General features: G+C 37.7%; 6 protein-coding genes across 7 annotated transcripts in view; 3 read left to right on the top strand and 3 right to left on the bottom strand.

Annotated features, from left to right (window-relative positions):
• The window catches only part of LOC126366755 (uncharacterized), a 48,536-nt gene extending 46,032 nt beyond the window's left edge, over window positions 1-2,504 (top strand). Inside the window, exons 4-5 of the mRNA XM_050009996.1 lie at window positions 376-497; window positions 575-2,504. Of these exons, the coding sequence (XP_049865953.1) occupies window positions 376-497; window positions 575-1,309 (857 nt within the window). The 3' untranslated portion in view covers window positions 1,310-2,504. The remainder of the gene's footprint in view (window positions 1-375; window positions 498-574) is intronic.
• A 110-nt stretch (window positions 2,505-2,614) lies between these two features.
• On the top strand, window positions 2,615-4,278 carry LOC126366758 (uncharacterized). The gene is made up of 2 exons (XM_050009998.1): window positions 2,615-2,694; window positions 3,230-4,278. The coding sequence occupies exon 2, from the start codon at window positions 3,234-3,236 to the stop codon at window positions 4,224-4,226; it is 993 nt and encodes a 330-aa protein (XP_049865955.1). The 5' UTR covers window positions 2,615-2,694; window positions 3,230-3,233; the 3' UTR covers window positions 4,227-4,278.
• Window positions 4,279-5,189: 911 nt separating this feature from the next.
• LOC126366944 (uncharacterized) lies at window positions 5,190-6,302 on the bottom strand. The gene is made up of 2 exons (XM_050010288.1): window positions 6,180-6,302; window positions 5,190-5,659 (listed from the first exon to the last, which is right to left on the bottom strand). The coding sequence occupies exons 1-2, from the start codon at window positions 6,300-6,302 to the stop codon at window positions 5,210-5,212; spliced, it is 573 nt and encodes a 190-aa protein (XP_049866245.1). The 3' UTR covers window positions 5,190-5,209.
• Window positions 6,303-7,706: 1,404 nt separating this feature from the next.
• LOC126366943 (flexible cuticle protein 12-like) lies at window positions 7,707-8,647 on the bottom strand. Its single transcript, XM_050010287.1, has 2 exons — window positions 8,639-8,647; window positions 7,707-8,057 (listed from the first exon to the last, which is right to left on the bottom strand). Exons 1-2 carry the CDS (start codon window positions 8,645-8,647, stop codon window positions 7,707-7,709), a joined length of 360 nt encoding a protein of 119 aa, XP_049866244.1.
• Window positions 8,648-9,692: 1,045 nt separating this feature from the next.
• LOC126366942 (uncharacterized) lies at window positions 9,693-11,567 on the top strand. Its single transcript, XM_050010285.1, has one exon. It carries the CDS (start codon window positions 9,693-9,695, stop codon window positions 11,565-11,567), a length of 1,875 nt encoding a protein of 624 aa, XP_049866242.1.
• Window positions 11,568-11,623: 56 nt separating this feature from the next.
• Window positions 11,624-18,945, bottom strand: LOC126366737 (cytochrome P450 302a1, mitochondrial). 2 transcript variants are annotated; one of them, XM_050009971.1, is made up of 8 exons: window positions 18,833-18,945; window positions 14,769-15,000; window positions 13,888-14,072; window positions 13,270-13,471; window positions 12,889-13,048; window positions 12,437-12,685; window positions 11,887-12,093; window positions 11,624-11,803 (listed from the first exon to the last, which is right to left on the bottom strand). In XM_050009971.1, exons 1-8 carry the CDS (start codon window positions 18,873-18,875, stop codon window positions 11,690-11,692), a joined length of 1,392 nt encoding a protein of 463 aa, XP_049865928.1. In that variant the 5' UTR covers window positions 18,876-18,945; the 3' UTR covers window positions 11,624-11,689. The 2 variants fall into 2 exon arrangements, with proteins under 2 accessions (XP_049865928.1, XP_049865927.1); XM_050009970.1 differs by lacking the exon at window positions 18,833-18,945 and adding an exon at window positions 15,969-16,372.
• Between the last annotated feature and the right edge of the window lie 24 nt (window positions 18,946-18,969).

Genomic DNA, 18,969 nt, shown 5'->3' with positions numbered 1-18,969 from the left:
CAACGAAACTTAAGTGATCGGAAGCGTCCAACTGAGCACCCTCAGGCCTATTTACCGAGTTAGAGCCCTCAGCCCTGGCTATTTGTTCAGCTAAGTAACTAGTTAACTAAGTATATAACAACATCTGAGGCAAATCTAAGGCAAAAAAAATCTAATTGAGTTCATTCAGTAGCACGAACTAAGTGACTTTAGACTTAAATTTAAGGGTGGTTATTAATAAGTAAACTAATCTCAGCTTCGAGACTGCTCTCAAGATCATGTCATTGTGACAGTTCTTATATAAAACAGGGACTTGAGCATGGTCAGTCTCAGCTGAGATTAATTTATTACTACAAAAAAGTATAAAATAAAAAACATTTCTATTTTATCTTACAGGGTCTACAGGATGGGTAGGCGCAGATGGATACCTGCGGCTTCAAGACTACATAGCTGACAACCAAGGTTACAGAATCTACAAATCGAAGACTGTTTACGTGGGACTGAACCGACCAATTGGCGTAAGTACATTACCTTACCTTATACAGGATGTTTCATTTGCATTAATGTACTACAAAATACGTTTATTGATTTTCAGGAGTCACTGAAAATAGCGAAAACAGCGCCGACCGATTCTGGCTTTGGCATTACACCTGCTCCCGCAGTACAGTCGCGTGGACAACAGAGGTTCAGAACTACTACCTCAGCGCCTATTGCACCTTCCACATACGCCTCTCCGCACTCGTTCCCAGCAGAAGTGTCTGTCACACCTCCACCAGTCGCTTATGGTCCAACATCAACACCACAAGTCGTTGTGTCACCTAACTCTATAGATTCTTCGACTAAGTACGACTTCAGACCTACTGTTCCCCCGATAACGGCTAGTGAAGCGACGCCGTCACCCAGCCCATACGATTATGATTCGTCAAACACGAATACAATTGATGATGGATATTATGGAAGTGACAGCTCACCCTACAGACGCTATGACGTGTACAATCCGAACTCGTACCGGCACGCTGACGCATGGCTGCAGCGACAGCAGCAGCGGCCGGCTGTCAGACTCGGAGATGGCTACACCCCACAGTTCCCAGGATACGATGGAATAGCATTCAGGAGAAACGGGTTCCGGTATTACCTTCCCAAACAGTACCATGAGGAAGAAACAAGTGAGGCTGACGACAGGACTGGAAGCTTCGGTTATGTCGATCCTTTCGGTATACGTCGTGTAATATACTACAACACTTCCCCCGGGCAAGGGTTTCAAATTCGGAAAAACAACAGATACGTCGGTCACAACGCAACGCCGTACGATCCCAGACCGATAGATTAATGTAGAGCAAATTACTTTTGTGATAAGTGAAATTGGAAGTTACCTATTTATTTATCAGTATTGCCAGTGACTGGGTTTTATTGGAGACAAAACGAATGAACCGAACGATGCGAATAATGTCTTAGCCATTAATTTGTTTTTAGATTACTTAATTATTTATCTGTCGAAGGTCGCTAGTAGAGATATTTTTGTTAGCAATGTTGATTTCTGTGTTAAAATGCCATTCCAGTTTATTTAGTTAAATCTATCAATGTAGCTAAAGCTATAAATACTTAGTAAATAAGAAAGCTTTAACAGTGTGATGTGCTGATTTTCAACAACTATTAATATTTTTATTTTATCAGTCTCAGTGCCATTGTACTGCGAAATATTTCGTACTTAGATGTTATGTGTCAACAAACGGTACAGACCTAAGTAATATAATGTGACACCAAAAAGACACCTGTCTACAGATCTTCACATTGTCTTCTATACATTGTACGCCAAATAAGCTTAATTTACAGGCAAATAAAATGTACCGTTAATGTATTCAAATCAAAATGAGCAATAAAATCTTGTATAAGGAGGTTCCTGATTATGTCCAAAATCACAAAGGTCGTTGAACCCATTTATTTCGTCTGATTGGTCATTTTCCTTGCTAGTGTTTCATGTAGGCGAGCAGAACGCTTTAAATGTATCTCACGAGTGCCTTTTAAGTTAAGTATCATTTGCTATTCCAAGTACAGTGCAAAGTGTAAAAAAAAATGTTTTCCTCTCTACTATACTTATTATTTTCAGGGATATGATATGATCATACTTTATTTGTCCTTAGTTCAATCTTGTCTTTGAATTATATAAGGCGTATTTAATTTGAATTTATCTTTAACACAGTAGGTTTGGTGCAAGTCTTAAGTCATTGCGAATAACTTGCCATTATTGAACGACACACTTATGTTCCGAAAGAATGTTATCATTTTACCCGACTGCGAAGGAAAATCTAAGAGAAAGAGGATTATGTTTGATTTAAATGTCAACTTGTTGCAGTGACTAAAATGGGAAATTATTTATAACTTTGTAGGTTAGTATCACGTGGGTATTATAATAATTACTTGTCACGTTTTCTTTGCTGTATATAATCATAACATGTATTTGTCATAGACAGTGAATATTTAACTAATGTTATTAAAAATAAATAAATACCTTTGTTAACGATATCGAGTTTTGTTTTTATTCATATTTTTGCAATATAAATCCACATTCCTGTTTTTGATATGCATAATAATTTAATTTTAATTATAATGACTAATTGGCGGTCATTTTAGTATTGGATAATGTTAGCAGTCGTCTATAAATAAACATAGTAAGTGAAGCTGTAGTCAGCTGCAGAGGAGACACACATCCAGCAGGTAATGTTCACTTTATTAGGTGTTTTAGATAAGTTTTTTTCTTTTTATATATTGACCAAGTATAGTGGCTCAACTATAGTAAACATACAAATGTAAACATAGAGAAGCCCTAATTGCAGTAGCAATTGAAAAGCAACGCAATGAGTCATTTTCGAATCAGTTGCGACTACCATACTGGCCTACTAGGTGCTTCTTCACGCTTCGCTTAAAGGTTTGTTTTAGATAAGTAAAATCATTTCGCTATTAATTGAATAAGAAAAGGAAGGAGTTTAGTAACCTTATAATTCTTAGCAATAGAGACCTTAAAAAAGTACGTAAATGGGAGGATAGTTTTTAGGTAATTGAGGGATCGGTAATAAGTCATCCTCATAATTTGCTACCACTAACTGCAATGATTTTGGATTCGACGTCGAAATTGTAAAATTTTCGTAACATCTCCAGTCTCAAACAAGTCACAATAATTTTTGGTTTGTAATTTGCTAATTTGTGATTAAAAAATATTATGACTAATTTTCATTTATTTTGAATGTTTTAGGAAGATGCTGGTTCTCACAACGTGTATGTTACTGGCGACGTCAACCTTGGCGGCTGACTTCGCTCCTTACACCGGCCAACAGGCTCATCGCAGGCCACACAATTATGCCGCCTCCGGAGCAGTCTACCCAATGGACTACAATGACGACTTATACATCAACAATCCATTGATCAAACCGGGATCCAATATTATTTACAACTTTGAACAAACCAGAAGAGATCAGCCGCCTCAAGTAGAAATGAGAGAAGAGGATGTGGGCAGATACATGTACAGAAGACCGAAACATACTACTACTACTACTACCACAACTACCACCACAACCACACCCGTTCCTGAGCCAACAACAGAAGAGATCCCTGAGGAGGTCCCTGAAGAATTCCCTGTCGAAGTTCCTGAGCAAAGTCCGATATACATTCCGGGTTACCAAAGACACTTTCAACAGCAAGCTTACCCTGAAGAAAAAATATGGCGTCAACCACCTGAAACCAAACCTTTGACAACCCTAAGAAGGCGTAACCAAAATATCCCCACACTTGATGATTTTCCAGTAGAACTTCCCGATTCAAGTAAAATCAATCCAGCATCCCGGTACCCGCCAATTAACCTTTGGCAACCGCGCGTCACTTCTACTCCAGTACCACCTCCTCTGCCAAAATGGGACGACTTTTCCGAGAAACTCACTCTCCGACCCCGCTCAGAACAACGTTCTGAACTTAGACGTAACAGTTTCCAAACTCAGCCATCAGTTCCTGCAGAACCATCGAACCAATGGTCCGAGATGTCGGGGCGCTCGGCGCCAATGTCTTTCTCAGGCAACACGCCACGCAGCTCCAATAGGGGAAGTCACAGATTTAGCTGGGATGACTTGAAGCTGGAGGCCCCCGCCCCACCACCAACACCAAAGGTCCCAGCGCCTGTGGCGCCCGCAGCGTTGAACAGAAACGGACCACCACCACCAATTCCGACGTTGACTCCATGGGCTGGAGACAGCTTTTAAAAATGTGGATGTACTTAGTAATAAATAAAATACACTGGCATTCAAAACTAAATCCTACACTTTTAATTTTTTTATTATGTTCAAACCTCTAGAAGTTAGCCGTTTTATAGATAATTTTGTCCCTTCGGGTCTGAAGAAGCGTTGCTAGATTCCAACTGCATTTAGGTGGCGATATCTCAACACAGTAGAAGCAATATAATATCTGGATTATAAAACCCGACGAAGAAAACCTGTTATTAAAAATAAATAACCATGTAAAACATCCTTATAAACATAGCTAAAAATGGCTATTTACAAGAATATGCTTTATTTTTTCTGTTACTTATGTACTATAGTTACAAAGAAAGCTGATAAAATTATGAACATTTATTTTTAATTTACATCTCTAACTTCTATAACTCGTTTAGAAAAAGGTTTAAAAATGTAGTTAGTTTAGTTTTTCAAGCTAGACTCTTCTGAAAAAATAAATTCAACCATGTTACTACCCCTCCTTTGTTACTGTTTCAATATCTTCAGCCCTAATTTATAAAATATGGTATTTTTATTATTAAGGTAAGTGGGTATGTACCTACTCGATATCTGCTTCTAATAAATTCGCTAACCCAACCTCGCACGATACGAATTGCACGGTACGGTAACAAGCCAGCTTGCCACTATATCTTCATTATTGTGAGTTAGTCCTTTATTTTTTTCACTATTATTTATCGTTTTTCTATATATATTTAATCTTGTAGACAAACCATAATTATATTTTAGGAATAGGATGTAAGTTCGATCTATTCAGAGGAGTTTTGAGGATCTAATCAAAATGACATCAGTAAGATTTTGAATGTACTTATCGGTAATGTTCTAAGAAGAAGGGAAAATAAAACACTAGTTCCACAGCTTGATACATTTCAAACATCAATAATGTCGATTACTAAAACATTATCATCATAGAAAAAACCTGTTTTCTCACTCGTAATAACATTAATGTAAATACCTTATTTTTCAGCATATACATAAGTGGGGTATCTGAGGGATATGTATCTTTGTGAACCGCTGGCACCTGGGAGACTGGGTAACCAGGAAGGCCATGACGGGAGGGTTAGCCACGACGGCCGAGATATCGTAGGTATAAATGACCCTAGGGACGATAAGTTTGGTATTTGAAATGGAATTAGGCTCAGTATTCCACTAGATGTAGTTGGAGGCGCAGGATCTTCAAGCTTGATCATAATAGGTTTCAGTTCTTCAGGCTTGAATGCCGGGGCAGCGGGGGCAGCTGGCAGAGCGGGTTTTGGTTCTTCTCGATGCTCTTCTTCAGGGGCCTCTTCGGACCTAGGAAGATTTTCAACGGCTTCTTCAGCCGGGTCTTCATCTGGTTCCTCAGAAGGGCTAAGCTTAGCTTCTTTAATGGCTGGCGCAGGTAGATCCGCAGAAAGCGGTATGAACTGAATACAACACAAAGTAACAGGAATATTAGATCTTATTGACCTCTTAGTCAGTTAATTAGATAGGAATTATAAAATATGTAATTTTTGTAAATACAAACTGGGATTTACACTTGCAAGTAAAATAATTATTTCTACTGGGCAAAGTCAAAGGGGCAAACCAACTTTGACTTTGTATACTTAATATTTAAGCAAAAATTGAATTATCTTAGGGCTACTGCTGCAATACAGGGGAAACCCTTGTGCAAGGCCCGCTATTGACTGATGTTTTAATTTGTTTAAATAAAGAATTTTTACTTTTTTTACTTCAACTTTAACATACTCGATGCGAGGTTGATAATCCCAACCCACATCATAAGTAAATGCGCAATTCAATGGAGTAAAAATATCATTGTCAGCGAAATGAGATTCTTTTTTAAATTATGCGGCGATTGCGGATATTTTCCGAGATAAAACAAAGCCACGAAAAAATGCAGATGTTCTCCTGCGGAAATCTGATGATATAATAATACGAAGTTACCTGGCTAGTCCGCAGCGGCGCCGGCGCAGGGATAACGAGCAGACGTGGTGGTAGCAGCTCAGGATCGGGAACCGGAACTGCTACTACTGCCACCGCCAAACATATACTAACGAATGCTAACATCTGTAACGATATTTTTGTTTTTTATTTTTCAGGAAAGGATTTCTTTTTGTGCAGGTAGACTATAATTTTGAGGTAATAAAGTGGCACTTTGAATTCAGATAGAATTAGAAAGAAAGAAAAAAAATATTCGACATACGTATAAGACTTATAAATGAATTTAATAATAAAAACAAGATAGAATTAAATCTCAGGACAAGGGGGTAAAATTATTGAAAATGCCTACCTTTATGCCGTAGTGTCACACCAAAAATAATAACACTAAGATACCTAAGATGATTCGCTTTATATATATTTGATACAGTTGATTTAAAGTTAATAGTTAAAGCAATCCATATCCAATTAAAACAAAGGTTTTCCTTGAGATAATTTTGATGAATTAAATCTATAATCGTTTTTCTCATTAAAGCATAAGTTTTAAAAATATCCTAGAAAAATCTTTAAGTGATTCGAGAATTGATAAATGAAGTAAATAAGTTCAAGAGGAATTTATTAAATAGATAATTTACAGTTATGCGCATTCTAAAATAAATTAAACATAAATTGAGTAGAGACATTACTAGTCTGTAAGCACCCTAAGTGAACACAGCATTCAACATAAAAAGCTATAATCCCACTTCTTGAGAACTCAAACAAAAACAAACTATTCCAACAGAAATACACAATTAAGATAGAAAGGACTATGCTCACAAGATTTACCTAACCTAACCCAACCACTTATGGCTTTGTTAAGTGTCTCAATGGAGATGGCCATGCATCCGTTTCCTGACAATAACCATCATTATTAGCTTCTTACGAGTGTAGCAGATAATAGGGTAGTTTCCAACGAGTCAAATCAGTTACTTTTTACTAAACGCCAAAACACGAAATTACTATGGAATTTCAAAAAGCAACGTCATAGGAAAACGTGACAAAGTATCGCACTTATTATTACTTACATTTTTCTTTATTAAAATTAATAAATAAGTTAAATAAAAAAGAAGAAAACGTCACCTTAGATCTCTTTTTATTTAGTAATCAGAATTATACAAAAGAATAAATAGGTCTCCATGAGTTCTTAGAAATGACGGTTATGGCCACAGTCAGATGACTGGATACCTACTGATGATGACAAAGTCTATTTAATAGGAAGTCTAAATTGAAAATTGAGACGTATTAGATTAGTATAAGTATTTATGACTTGGTTCCATGATATATGCAGAAGAAATATGAGTAATTTACGCAGCTTATTCCGTGAGCTATAACAATAACAAGGTTTCTATGAGGTAGTAGGTACCTAAGGAACAGAACTGAAATAGATATTTTTCGAAATGAAGTTCATCAGATTATTTCAAATACCAGTAATCAAATAAAAGAGAAAATTAAAGTATGTATATTTTTTTATATTATTTAACTATTCAAAGTTTTTCACTGAGCTGGAAGAGGTTCGGGCGCCACGGGCAGATGGTTGCCCTCGACCTTGACGCCGTCGAAGCCGGCGCTGTACTTGGTGACGTAGGTGCGGCCGTCGTCGCCGATGTAGGAGGTCTCCCCCTCGGTGACGAGCACGTGGCCGGTGCCGTCCGGGTTGGACACCAGCCGGCCGCGCTCCGACACCACGGTGCCCTCGGCGGTCACGTAGCGGAGCGCGTACTGACCGAACTCGTCGTGGATCTCCTCGTGCTGCAGCGCGGGCAGCGCGCGCCGCGCCGCAGTCTCCGGGCTCGAGGGCGCGGCCACCGCCATCGAGATAGCTACTAAAGCGAAAACCGCGAAGAACTGAAAAAAAAAACCATGTTCAGTACGACATTCAAATCACATTATAAGTTCACTACTTGACGGAATTAACTTATTTGAGTCTTCTTCTTCTATCGTGTGTGTTGTGAGGTGGATTACCAACCCTATCAACCCTGATGTCAGGATTATTATTGAGCCGCCATAGGCCCGACTCATGTAACGACTACGTATTAACATCAGTAAGTAGTAACCGGGACCAACGGTTATGTCCATATCCTAACCAAACTAGGGATCTCAAAGTGATTTTTGTGATTTGTCCCCACCGGGATTCGAACCCGGGACCTCTGGATCGTGAGCACAACGCTCAACCACTGGACCACGGAGGCCGTTACTTATTTGAGTAACTGCACTTGTTTGTACTTATACGAGTACAAACCTTGACATAATGGATATACCTTCGGCAGGCATTATCACATAACATCAGGCCTGTATCGCTGAAGGGGACTAGGAGGTGTATAATATATTAGTATTATCACCTTTGGCAGTAAATGGCTGATTTGCTGGCCCAGTAGCTAGCAAGTATTATATTGATAGGTACCTAATAAAGAAGATACCATTCTTACCTTATTCATTATGATCACGTTTAGGTTTTTTTTAAGTAGGTACACACTTTACCAAGCCTGAGTGAACGATGGCTACTAAACAAGTAGAAATGGTTTATAAATACTATCTAATTAGCTAACTAGCTCTGTCAACTATATTCCACATGATGATGACAAAAAAATTGTGCAATACAAGTTCCGGACCTATACTTCTTCATGACGAGTTGTAGGAAACGAGTTCGTTGTTTTAAAACTAGATTAGGTATTATTTACCTACTTACAATCAAATATAAGGCACCATACACATAGCAGAACCGGCATGTGCGGGGTAATTCTATTTGCCAGCAGTTTTTCCAAGAATTTGTACATAAAAGTAAGCAGTACCATTGGTCTACAACTTTTTGCTTGGCTGGTTTTCCAGTTTGAGAATAGCATTATGATTGGCGTGCCCTTAAATGAAAGACACTTAAATAATGTTATTTTATTTAACACATAAATATCCTAACGGTTTGTTTAGTATTTTGTTTTTGTATGCGTTGACGTGGATGTTCTTTTTGTTAGTAGGTAGGTACTAATAGGACAAATTTTTTTTTGTGAGGCGAATTCTCAAATCGAATATCACAAGTTTTAATACGCGTATGTGTACCAGCCCTAATGAAATCATAATTATTTTGATTTACATTGCAATTATAAGGCTAATTATGTAACTAATTATCAATTTTCAATAATCGTAATACGTAAATGCTTATTGTTAAACCAACCTGTTCTTCTGTTTTGGATGTTGCACCTATAAATGGATGCGAAATTAACATTTGACATCACAAAACGATTGATCATCCAAAAAACATCATGGTAAGCAAGATCAAAACTAATATTAAGTAATTCAATAATTTTTAATTATGTATTTCAACTATTTATTTATTTATTTTTTATTAATATTCTTTTTCCTTTTTAGTTTGCTCCAAGAATTTTGTTGTTCTTATTTGGAACAACAATAGTTTCTTCTCACGTGCTAAGAAATGGGAAACCATGCATAGATGGATATGATCATCTCGCACCAGGCCAGGGCATATTCATGGGCCCACCAACAGTCCCAAAATATCCCTTCCTGCAGCAGGGCACAAATCTATTTTACAAACCACAGTTTATGGTTCCTGGTATGGCTATTCCACCGCCAATAATGAACATTATTAATGATAATAATATCAAAGAACCAACAAAACCTGAATTTATTATTCAAGAACCGTTACAAATTCCGGAAGCACCAATTGTGATTGCACCAGCGCCTGTTGAAGAAATAACTGATAATAAGCTTGAGATTCCACAAGCTCCTGAACTTCCGCCACTTATAACGCACGAGCTTCCCACCGTAGTGCTTGCAGAACCGGTCCCTGAACCTGTTGAACCACCAAAGACAATAGAAGTTCCACAAGCACCAGAATTGCCACCACTTATTCCTGGACAGATCATTCCCGAAGCAGTTGTGCTACCCGACACTGAACAAAAGCCGATTGAAATTCCGGAAGCCCCAATTCTACCGCCTTTGCCTGAACTTCCTGCTTCAATTATCATTCCTGCTGCACCCGAAATTCCCATAATCGAGGAAGTTCAACCTGCCTCAGAACACGAGACTCTCCATTTGCCAGAGGCTCCAATTCTACCACCATTCACAATGCCGGAGTTGCCTGCAGTCATAGTTTCGACCATACCTGACAAACCTGAATGCGACGAAGCGTTAGCTGTACCGGACTCCAAGCCTGTACAAATTCCTGAAGCTCCGATTCTTCCATCTTTCACGATACCCGAGTTGCCAGCGCCAATGTTAATCCCAACTGTCCCAGAAATTCCCACCTTCATTGAAGTTCCAGAAACCGAGCCTGTAAAAATCCCTGAAGCTCCCGTCCTCCCGGCGTTTACTATGCCCGAGTTACCAGCTCCGATCGTGATTCCTGTTGCTTCTGAAATCCCCGCTGTCATTGAAGAACAATCTGCTCCCGAACTTAGACCAATTGAGATCCCTGAAGCTCCTGTTCTACCACCATTCACTGCGCCTGAGCTTCCATCGCCTGTTGTATATCCCGCTGCCCCGGAAAATTCTGTAATAATCGAGGATCAACCAGCTCCAGAGTTTGAGCCCATCAAAATCCCTGAAGCTCCCTCCCTCCCCGCTGTTACGTTGCCCGAGTTACCAGCTCCAATTGTGATTCCTGCTGCTCCAGAGTTTGAACCCATCAAAATTCCTGAGGCACCAGTTCTTCCACTTTTTACCATGCCTGAATTACCAGCACCCATTGTTATCCACGCTGAAGAAGTTCCTGCTCCATGCCCTCCAGCGTCCGCATCTCAACCTCTTGAAATTCCAAACCCTCCTGAACTATCTCCTTTTGAAATACCTGCCATACCCGTCTTATATGATGAATCTCCTAAACCAGCACCTGCTATAATTCCTGAAGCACCTGAACTTCCTGCTATTGTCATTCCAGAAATGCCAACAATTCCAGAAGTAATAGATTATCAACCTAAAAACATTCCTGAAGCTCCTCAGTTACCTCCTTTTACTTACGCTGAAACATTTATAGAAACTCCTTCTCCAAACATTCCTGAATTTAAGCCTATTGTCGTTCCTGAAGCCCCTCAACTACCTCCTTTAACAATCCCAGCAATACAAGAACCTGTTCAAGTTGAAGTTAACCCGGAACATCTTGAAGAACCCTGTGACGATAACGAGCTTCGGTCGAGGAGTCCACTTTCAACGCTTGTCATGCCTCAATTACCTATGGTTGCATCTCCAGAACAACCACAGATATTGCCACCCACGTTTTGGGCTCAAAACATTATAATAGAACGAGTTCTTCCATACATAATCGTTGGTGAAAAGAACCTTGAACGCTTAGAATTAGATTCAAAATACCCAGTTTTCCCCAAAACTTACATTTCTCCACAACAGTAGGTATGTAGGTACTGAGGACTGACATGAAAAATGCCACCAAAATAAATATTTGTACATACCCTTAACCAGTTTTATTTTTTCACTCAGTCGTCATAAATTAATAATATGATTAAATGTTTAATTCAAATAACTTTAGGTGTAAAAGACAAAGTCAGAGGTTTGTCAGGCTTATTAATTAAGAGAGTTCTAATACCAAGCTCGTCTCCCAACCATTTTACATCAAATTCGCGGAATACCTAAAAACAATAAACGTTCATTAGTACCACACATCTACACCTATCTATAACAGATTAGCAATATATTATATGCCTACACTTACTCGAAGCAAAGTAATAGAAATGTTTTGTTCGGCCAATCTTCTGGCTATACAAGACCGTGGTCCGAAGCCAAACGGCAGACTGAGGAATGGATGTATATTTTCGTAATCTGGAGAGCCCCGTAACCAACGCTCTGGTTTGAATTGTAATGGATCTCGTACATATTGCGGCAAACGAGATGCTATCATATTTTGTGTTACTATCACCGTCTGAAAATATGAGAAGTATGTTAATTTAGAGCCATTTGAACAAGACGTCATAGATTAAATTATTTTCTTTTGTCATAAAGGGTGGATTACCAGTCTCAGCAACCCTGGTGTAGGGTGAGTCACCAATGTAAACAGACCAACGGGATAACGTGCCTTCTGAAGCACGGATAATCTTACTTTCAAACACTCGGGTGATCAGCCTGTATTGTCCTTACCAAACCAAGGATCATATTTTTTTACATCCCGTAATTCTAACCCGGGACCTCCGGATCGTGAGCCCACCGCTAAACCACTGGCCAACGTAGTCTGTTCAGCTAGATTAAATAATTATATATGCACTTACGTCCTTAGGTATCAAATATCCCTTCAACACAATATCCTTCTGTAGAAGTCGCCCAACTCCTATTGAAACTGGATTGAGTCTAAGACTTTCTTTGACACAGCTCCGAACATAAGATGCTTTCGACAAGACATCAGCAGTTAATGGAGTATCCTTTGTAGGAAAGACCTTTACAGCTTCTTCGAAAAGTTTTTCTTGGCATTTTGGATTGCGACTCAGGTGATATAGCGCAAAAGCCGTCGAATATGCTGTCTGGAATAAAAAAATGTAAGTGGTGTGTTGTATCAGTTTTACAAGAGTAATTGAGTATAAACATTGAACCATGGTAATAAATGGCATTAACCATTGCAAAGGTTACGAGATGATTCAGAGCATTTTATTTGTTTTTTGGGATATAAGTTGGTGGCGAAAACAAGTAGTTTTTGACACAATAAGTAGGTTAGAATAACACGTACGGTGTCTATAGCAGCCATCAGAATATCGACCATCATTCCTGTGATATCTTTCAAGTCCGTGTTAGGCTGTTGTAGGAATGAAGTCAATAAAGATTTGTCCACAATCTCATTCTCCTTTTCGAAAAAGTTAATCTTTCTAAGTAGAATTTCTGATGATATCCTGTGCAAGAAACATATTTTTATTAGGTAAATGTGTTTATTACATAAATAAGTAAATAAACGTTAAAATTGTTGTAAAGTGGAACTTAAAATTTACTTAATAATTCTAAAAAGTCGAATCAACCCATTTGTAGTAAGTATTTAAATAAATAAATATACTGAAACAGTAATGGAAGGTTTTTTACTAGTTTATTTAATAATGGAAGACTTTTCGATACTAACTTCTCCAAATACCCTTGTGATTTGGCAAGTCTTTTGTATAGCGGAGTCCTGAAATACTTCCATAGGAAACCTTTATCCAGCTTCATGACGCCAGCATTGGAGCCGAAGGCAGCTTCTATAATCTTACTGCTGCGTGAATCGGAGTCCTCTTCACTTGGAGAAAAACTATTAAAACGCTCATTGAATGCGACTATACCCATTACTGAAACATTTTTAAATAAAAACATATAAACATAATCTCTTGCATATATCTGCTCAAGTATGTAACGCAGCGTAAGTAAGACAAAAGTTTGCTAATTATTTTGTTTAAAACCTATGATCGATCACCTAAGCCGACTTCTACGACAACCATCACAATATGCAAACAAAAAAGAATCTTGAATATTGAACCCTATCATGATGATGATATTGTCACATTTTAACATTTTCTTTTCATTTCATATGGTTGTGGACTTGCCTGATTCAGAATGTTTGCCCCAAAATAAATGGGTAGGAACCTCTCTCCTACTCCTGAGTAACGTACTTCATCGTGAGGTTAAGCCACGCGCCTTTTCGCAGGCTTCTTCCACGATGATATTAAAAAAGATTAAATAAACATAACCGTTTAGAAGTATTTACCTTCTAAATTAAGGCGATTTAAGTATGAAAGAAAATCCTCGTCACCAGATAAGTTTTTATCCTTAATCCATTTCACAAACTCTCTTACAACGCCGTCTGTGCCTTCTACATGTTCTTTGACGCTCTGAGGACTTGTGAAATTCTTTTGAAATGAGCTCCTCAATCTCCACCAGTCTGGTCCATTACTAGAAATTTGAAAATATAATATATAAATCAAACAGATTTCTAAGTAAACATAAGTAGGTACGTAACACAATATACAATAATGTAAGCGCCTACTGTATTATCAACTTGTTGACAACTGCAGTTATGTGATTTTGCTTGCATACTACAGGAAGCCTTATTCAATAATTAGCCTTTGTCGCATGGTTACTGTTGGTACTTTATGGGTTTGACAAGAACCCCAAGGTGATGACCATGCTGCCTAATAAGCAGCCTGTAAATTACCTTAGTCCTAATGACTTGTTATTAAATATTAAAAACTAGGAAAAGATTCACATAAACCAAATATCAAAACAATTTATTTTTATACTTCTCCCGATAAAATAATGACAATACTTATAATACGTTAATCATTTTTATATCGCACCATTGTTCGTACAATTTGTTATGGCGTTGTTATAATCAGTTAACTAATAAAAAAAGAATTGACTGGGTGAAGCAGAACGACACTGTAGATAAACTATTATTGAAAACATCGCATCGAGATTTTTTTGTGTGTGGCGCCTATCCTATTCTATTCTAGATGCGGCAGACGAATGAAAAAGGTTGTGTTTGCATTGGAGTACTGGCACATGATAGATAACGAGTGTTGTGTGTTGTGGTGGTGTGTAACGAGTGTGTGTGTCCTTATATCCAATTTGAAAATGAAGTAGTCTTACGTGGATATCAATCCGCCAGTGTTGTAAACATGCGGCTTGCTCATCCGGTAGTGGTACATGGCAACATGGCTCCGTCGCGCAGGATACCTGTCGTCCTGTCTGAACACCGCCTCTATATCGTCAGGGTCGAAGACATGCAGCAATCGAACGAGAGGCACTTCCCTCGCCAACTCTCCATATCGCCGCCAGTTCAACCATGCGTTTTTATCCAGGCTTTCTGCATTGTAGTCGCCTTAAATGCGATACATTTAGTAAATACACACTCACCTAACATTTATCAAACAAAAGCGTTAACGTCCCTTTGCTGGGATAGGGTTCCCCTTAATCAACCATTGAGGAGAATATGAAGCATATTCCACCACATTGCAGCTCCAATGCGGGTTAGTGGAGAGATACATACACAAATACATTTAAATAAATTAATGTGTTAAGTACTCATTACTCGGGTAGGTACATAATTATTTGAAAATATAATGTAACGGCAGAAGCATATACCTATAAAAATAATCGTTGCTTGATATTTGGATCAGATTATGTAGGTAGGTGTAGAATTATGTTGCTACATATGTATTGCTTCTCTTTATTTTACACAAGCAAAGATAAAAGATGCAGAATATGTCTGTTATCCATGAAATTTGAAGGTTAAACGAAGGCAACTCTTTACAGCGTCATCTGTAAGTTTTTGGGGAACGTAACCTGAAAAATCCCTCATTGTCACGCATTGCTTTTTGGTAATCGAAGTTATAGGTAGTTTTTGAAGGTAGGTTATTCAATTTTGTTCCAACCAGTAAAGTAAACACTACGTTAGAAGGTATCTAATCTACTTACATTTTATAGGCTAGAAATAATCTAGTAAATAAGCAAGTAAATATGATCGTGACTTATTCTAGGTGCCATTAACTAGATAGGTACCTACTTGGCCGGATCAAATATCACTGTTCCTAAATAAAATACAGTCATAGGTTCCTATTCTAGTATAAAATATAATTAAACAACAATCTTTGTATCCGTACTTAAAGTAGGTAGGTATAGGGTGGGTGACATCGTAACGAATACTCAGGGGGAAGATTCAGACATCATGAATTTTACGACGGAAAATTCCACCTGATATCAACTCGGAATCATGATCTCAATCATCCCTCAAAGTTTTCGTTAATATGTCACTAACACCCTGTATGTATTATTTTTAAGTATACTTACCGACAAATGGCAAATACTTGTGCAGTGTCCCAACAATTGGATAGCTCTTGGGCCCAGGAATTTCTTCAAAACTTTTAACATTTTCATAGTTTACTCTCACACTTTCGTTTTTATACTCACAAGAAGATTTTGATCTGAAACGTATTCCTAGGTACGGTCTAAATGCATATAATATTTGCTTATCAAATAAAGTTAGCATGTTTATGAGAGTAAGTTCGAATTACAAACACGTATCACACTCTCCACTGGGTTTTGCATTACTGGTATAAGATACCGTCCGCTTCGAATTATATGCGCATAAAATAATGCAAAACAAAAAAAAAACTTATGGGCAAGATGCTGTTAAGTAGGTATCCCACCTATGGAATTATGGATGACTTACTTGGGATATACAATGTTGCGATCATATTTATTTATCTATAGCTTTTTTAACAACTTAGGTACCTACCTACCTACCAACTTGTATTTGGTACTAGCTTTTGCCCGCGACTCCGTCCGCGTGGCGTGTTATAAAAGAAAGATCTTTGTGTGTGTGTGTGTGTGTGTGTGGGAGAAAGGTTATTTTTAAATGAGGTTACAGTATAAGTAGCTCAGTTAAATAATGAATTGTTATTAATTTCTAGATTATTAGTTTATGATTTGGTTTGATATTTTAGGAAAATAGGATCAGTTTCGAAAATTTAAACAAAATTTAAAAATTACATCAGAAATACGCCGTGAAACGTCCACCTGGAAAATTCAACAGAAAACTACCTACGAAAGATTTGAACCATCCAAGAATAGTGAAAAGTTCGCCCGCAAAATTCAATATTTGACACGACCATCAACGACGTCTGCCCTCACGCGTCTGCCTATTTTCAAGCCTCTAACTCGCTTCCCGTTCCCAGGGAAATTTTTAACTTTGCATTCACTAAGGTATATAATATATGCATGTCAAATTTCAAGCATCTAACTTATGCAGTTTAGATTTTTTCATACAATTTTTTTTACCCGTTAATTCCCATTTTTCAAAATTCAGCCATAACTAAAATTTATATTTACTAAGGTATGCATGCATGCTTTTATTCGTAGCATGCATGCTAGATTGAAACCATCTATCTTACGCGGTTTAGATTTTATCATACAAATGTTTTTTCCCGCTAACTCCCGTTCCCGTGGGAATTTTGCAATATCCAGTTGCAACTAAGCATTAAGTTAACTATGGTACCTGCATGCCAAATTTCAAGCGTCTAACTTAAGCGGTTTAGAATTTTTATACAAAAGGGTTTTCCCGCTAATTCCTGTTCCCGTGGGAATTTCGGGAATTCCTTTCTTAGTGCACTTCTACGGTACCTAAGCTACGTCCCTTCCTAATTTCAAGTGCCTACGTTTAGCCGTTTAGGCTGTGCGTTGATATGTCAGTCATTCAGTCAGTCAGTTTCTCCTTTTATATATTTAGATATTTCCGTCATACATGATTTCTATGTAACTTTAACCATTAAGGCTGCTCACGCGACGGAAGCTTAAAAAATGGAGTAACTTCTCCCGTTTTCCCAAAATTTCCCTTCACTACTCTGCTCTTATTGATTTTAGCGTGATGAAAAGTATACTATAACCTGCCCAGGAATATGAAGAATAATTGTACCAAGTTTCATTAAAATCCGTCCAGTAGTTTTTGTTTCTATAAGGAACATACAGACAGACAGACAGACAAAAATTTTACTGATTGCATTTTTGGCATCAGTATCGATCACTAATTACCCCCTGATAGTTATTTTGAAAATATATTTAATGTACAGAATTGACCTCTCTACAGATTTATTATAAGTATAGATAAGTTTAAAATTACCTTAATTCTCACGATAAGTACATTACGTAAGTCTTGTTTTATGATGGGATGAAAGGGTACAAAAAAGTTGAACGTGCTCTTCAACTGATTCTTCCCGATCATGTGTCGTAAAAAGCGACAGAGGTATAGGTAATTCAGTTATTTATTATCCTTAGGTAGGTACCTGATCTGATCTGATCACCATGCAGTGTGCTTCCTAGGCACCTATACGGTGTCCGTTTTATTAGGACCGGTCTTTTAGAACAGTAAGCTCAGTGAAGCGTGGGTAGGTACTACCAGATACTTCTTTATAAGATTTTTATTCAATATAATTAGAATACAATGACCACGAACCACTTAACAATTCCGATTTTTGGTGATAAAAAAAATATTTCCTCTTGTTCACTTTGTTTAGAAGTGTACTGGTCCAAATCGGAAACAGGTCGAAGAATAAATTAAACATGAATAGAATAACACAAAATCTAGATGTTCAATTAAAACATAATAATGTTATCGACATCAAAGAAAAACTCTACTTATAATAATTTGGTAGGTAGGTACTACCTACTTAGTTTATCTTGCGATCTCATGAGGTTGTGAGGGACTTTCCAGGCTAGGTACATTCCCAAAAAAAATAATATATGGCGTTAAACAAATTTAACGTACCTAATAATTATATAATATAAAATGATTGTTGCATGATATTTAGATCAGATGTAATGAAATGCAATGTCAAAAGTTGTAACTATTGTATATGAATAAAATTATTATTATTATTCCATATCTCGGGGCTAGGTATGGAGTCCCGGACTTTTGGAAGGCGTGTGTGGGGCCGAAGCCAACACGTAGAGGCCCCTTAAGACAGTTTAGGTATATTACCTATTCTATTAACAGATACAGTACATAATTATGTTGCTAGGTATCTATCTATATTGCTTCTCTTTTGATCAGAATAATAACGGGTGGAAGATGTGAAGTGCCTGGGTGCCTGAGTGTAATTAATAACAAGCATCATCATTTATACCCAAAAACAAAGATAAAAGATGTAGGTACCTACCTATAATGTCTGTTATAATGTCCATGAACTCTGCACACATCATCTATTTAAAAAAAAAATGCCTGAAATGTCTCTCATTTTAGTGTTCGCCGTCCCTCATTTTACTTGACCTTACACTACAAACTTTGAAAAAATCA

Source organism: Pectinophora gossypiella, chromosome 5 (assembly GCF_024362695.1).
Source record: "Pectinophora gossypiella chromosome 5, ilPecGoss1.1, whole genome shotgun sequence".
Taxonomy (NCBI): domain Eukaryota; kingdom Metazoa; phylum Arthropoda; class Insecta; order Lepidoptera; family Gelechiidae; genus Pectinophora; species Pectinophora gossypiella.
Note: the sequence above shows the minus strand (reverse complement) of the source record. Positions and strands in the feature narration are given on the sequence as shown.

Bases quoted from the DNA above. Each gene is read 5' to 3' on its own strand.
- LOC126366737 (XM_050009970.1), bottom strand. From the start codon at position 16,167: ATGCTAACTTTATTTGATAAGCAAATATTATATGCATTTAGACCGTAC. The intron at 13,049-13,269 runs GTTAGTATCGAA...TTTCTTGCACAG, and splicing joins TCACAAGGGTATTTGGAGAA to GATATCATCAGAAATTCTAC. The intron at 11,804-11,886 runs GTAAGTGTAGGC...TATTGTTTTTAG, and splicing joins TTTCTATTACTTTGCTTCGA to GTATTCCGCGAATTTGATGT.
- LOC126366758 (XM_050009998.1), top strand. From the start codon at position 3,234: ATGCTGGTTCTCACAACGTGTATGTTACTGGCGACGTCAACCTTGGCG.
- LOC126366942 (XM_050010285.1), top strand. From the start codon at position 9,693: ATGGGCCCACCAACAGTCCCAAAATATCCCTTCCTGCAGCAGGGCACA.
- LOC126366944 (XM_050010288.1), bottom strand. From the start codon at position 6,302: ATGTTAGCATTCGTTAGTATATGTTTGGCGGTGGCAGTAGTAGCAGTT. The intron at 5,660-6,179 runs GTAACTTCGTAT...TGTTGTATTCAG, and splicing joins CGCCGCTGCGGACTAGCCAG to TTCATACCGCTTTCTGCGGA.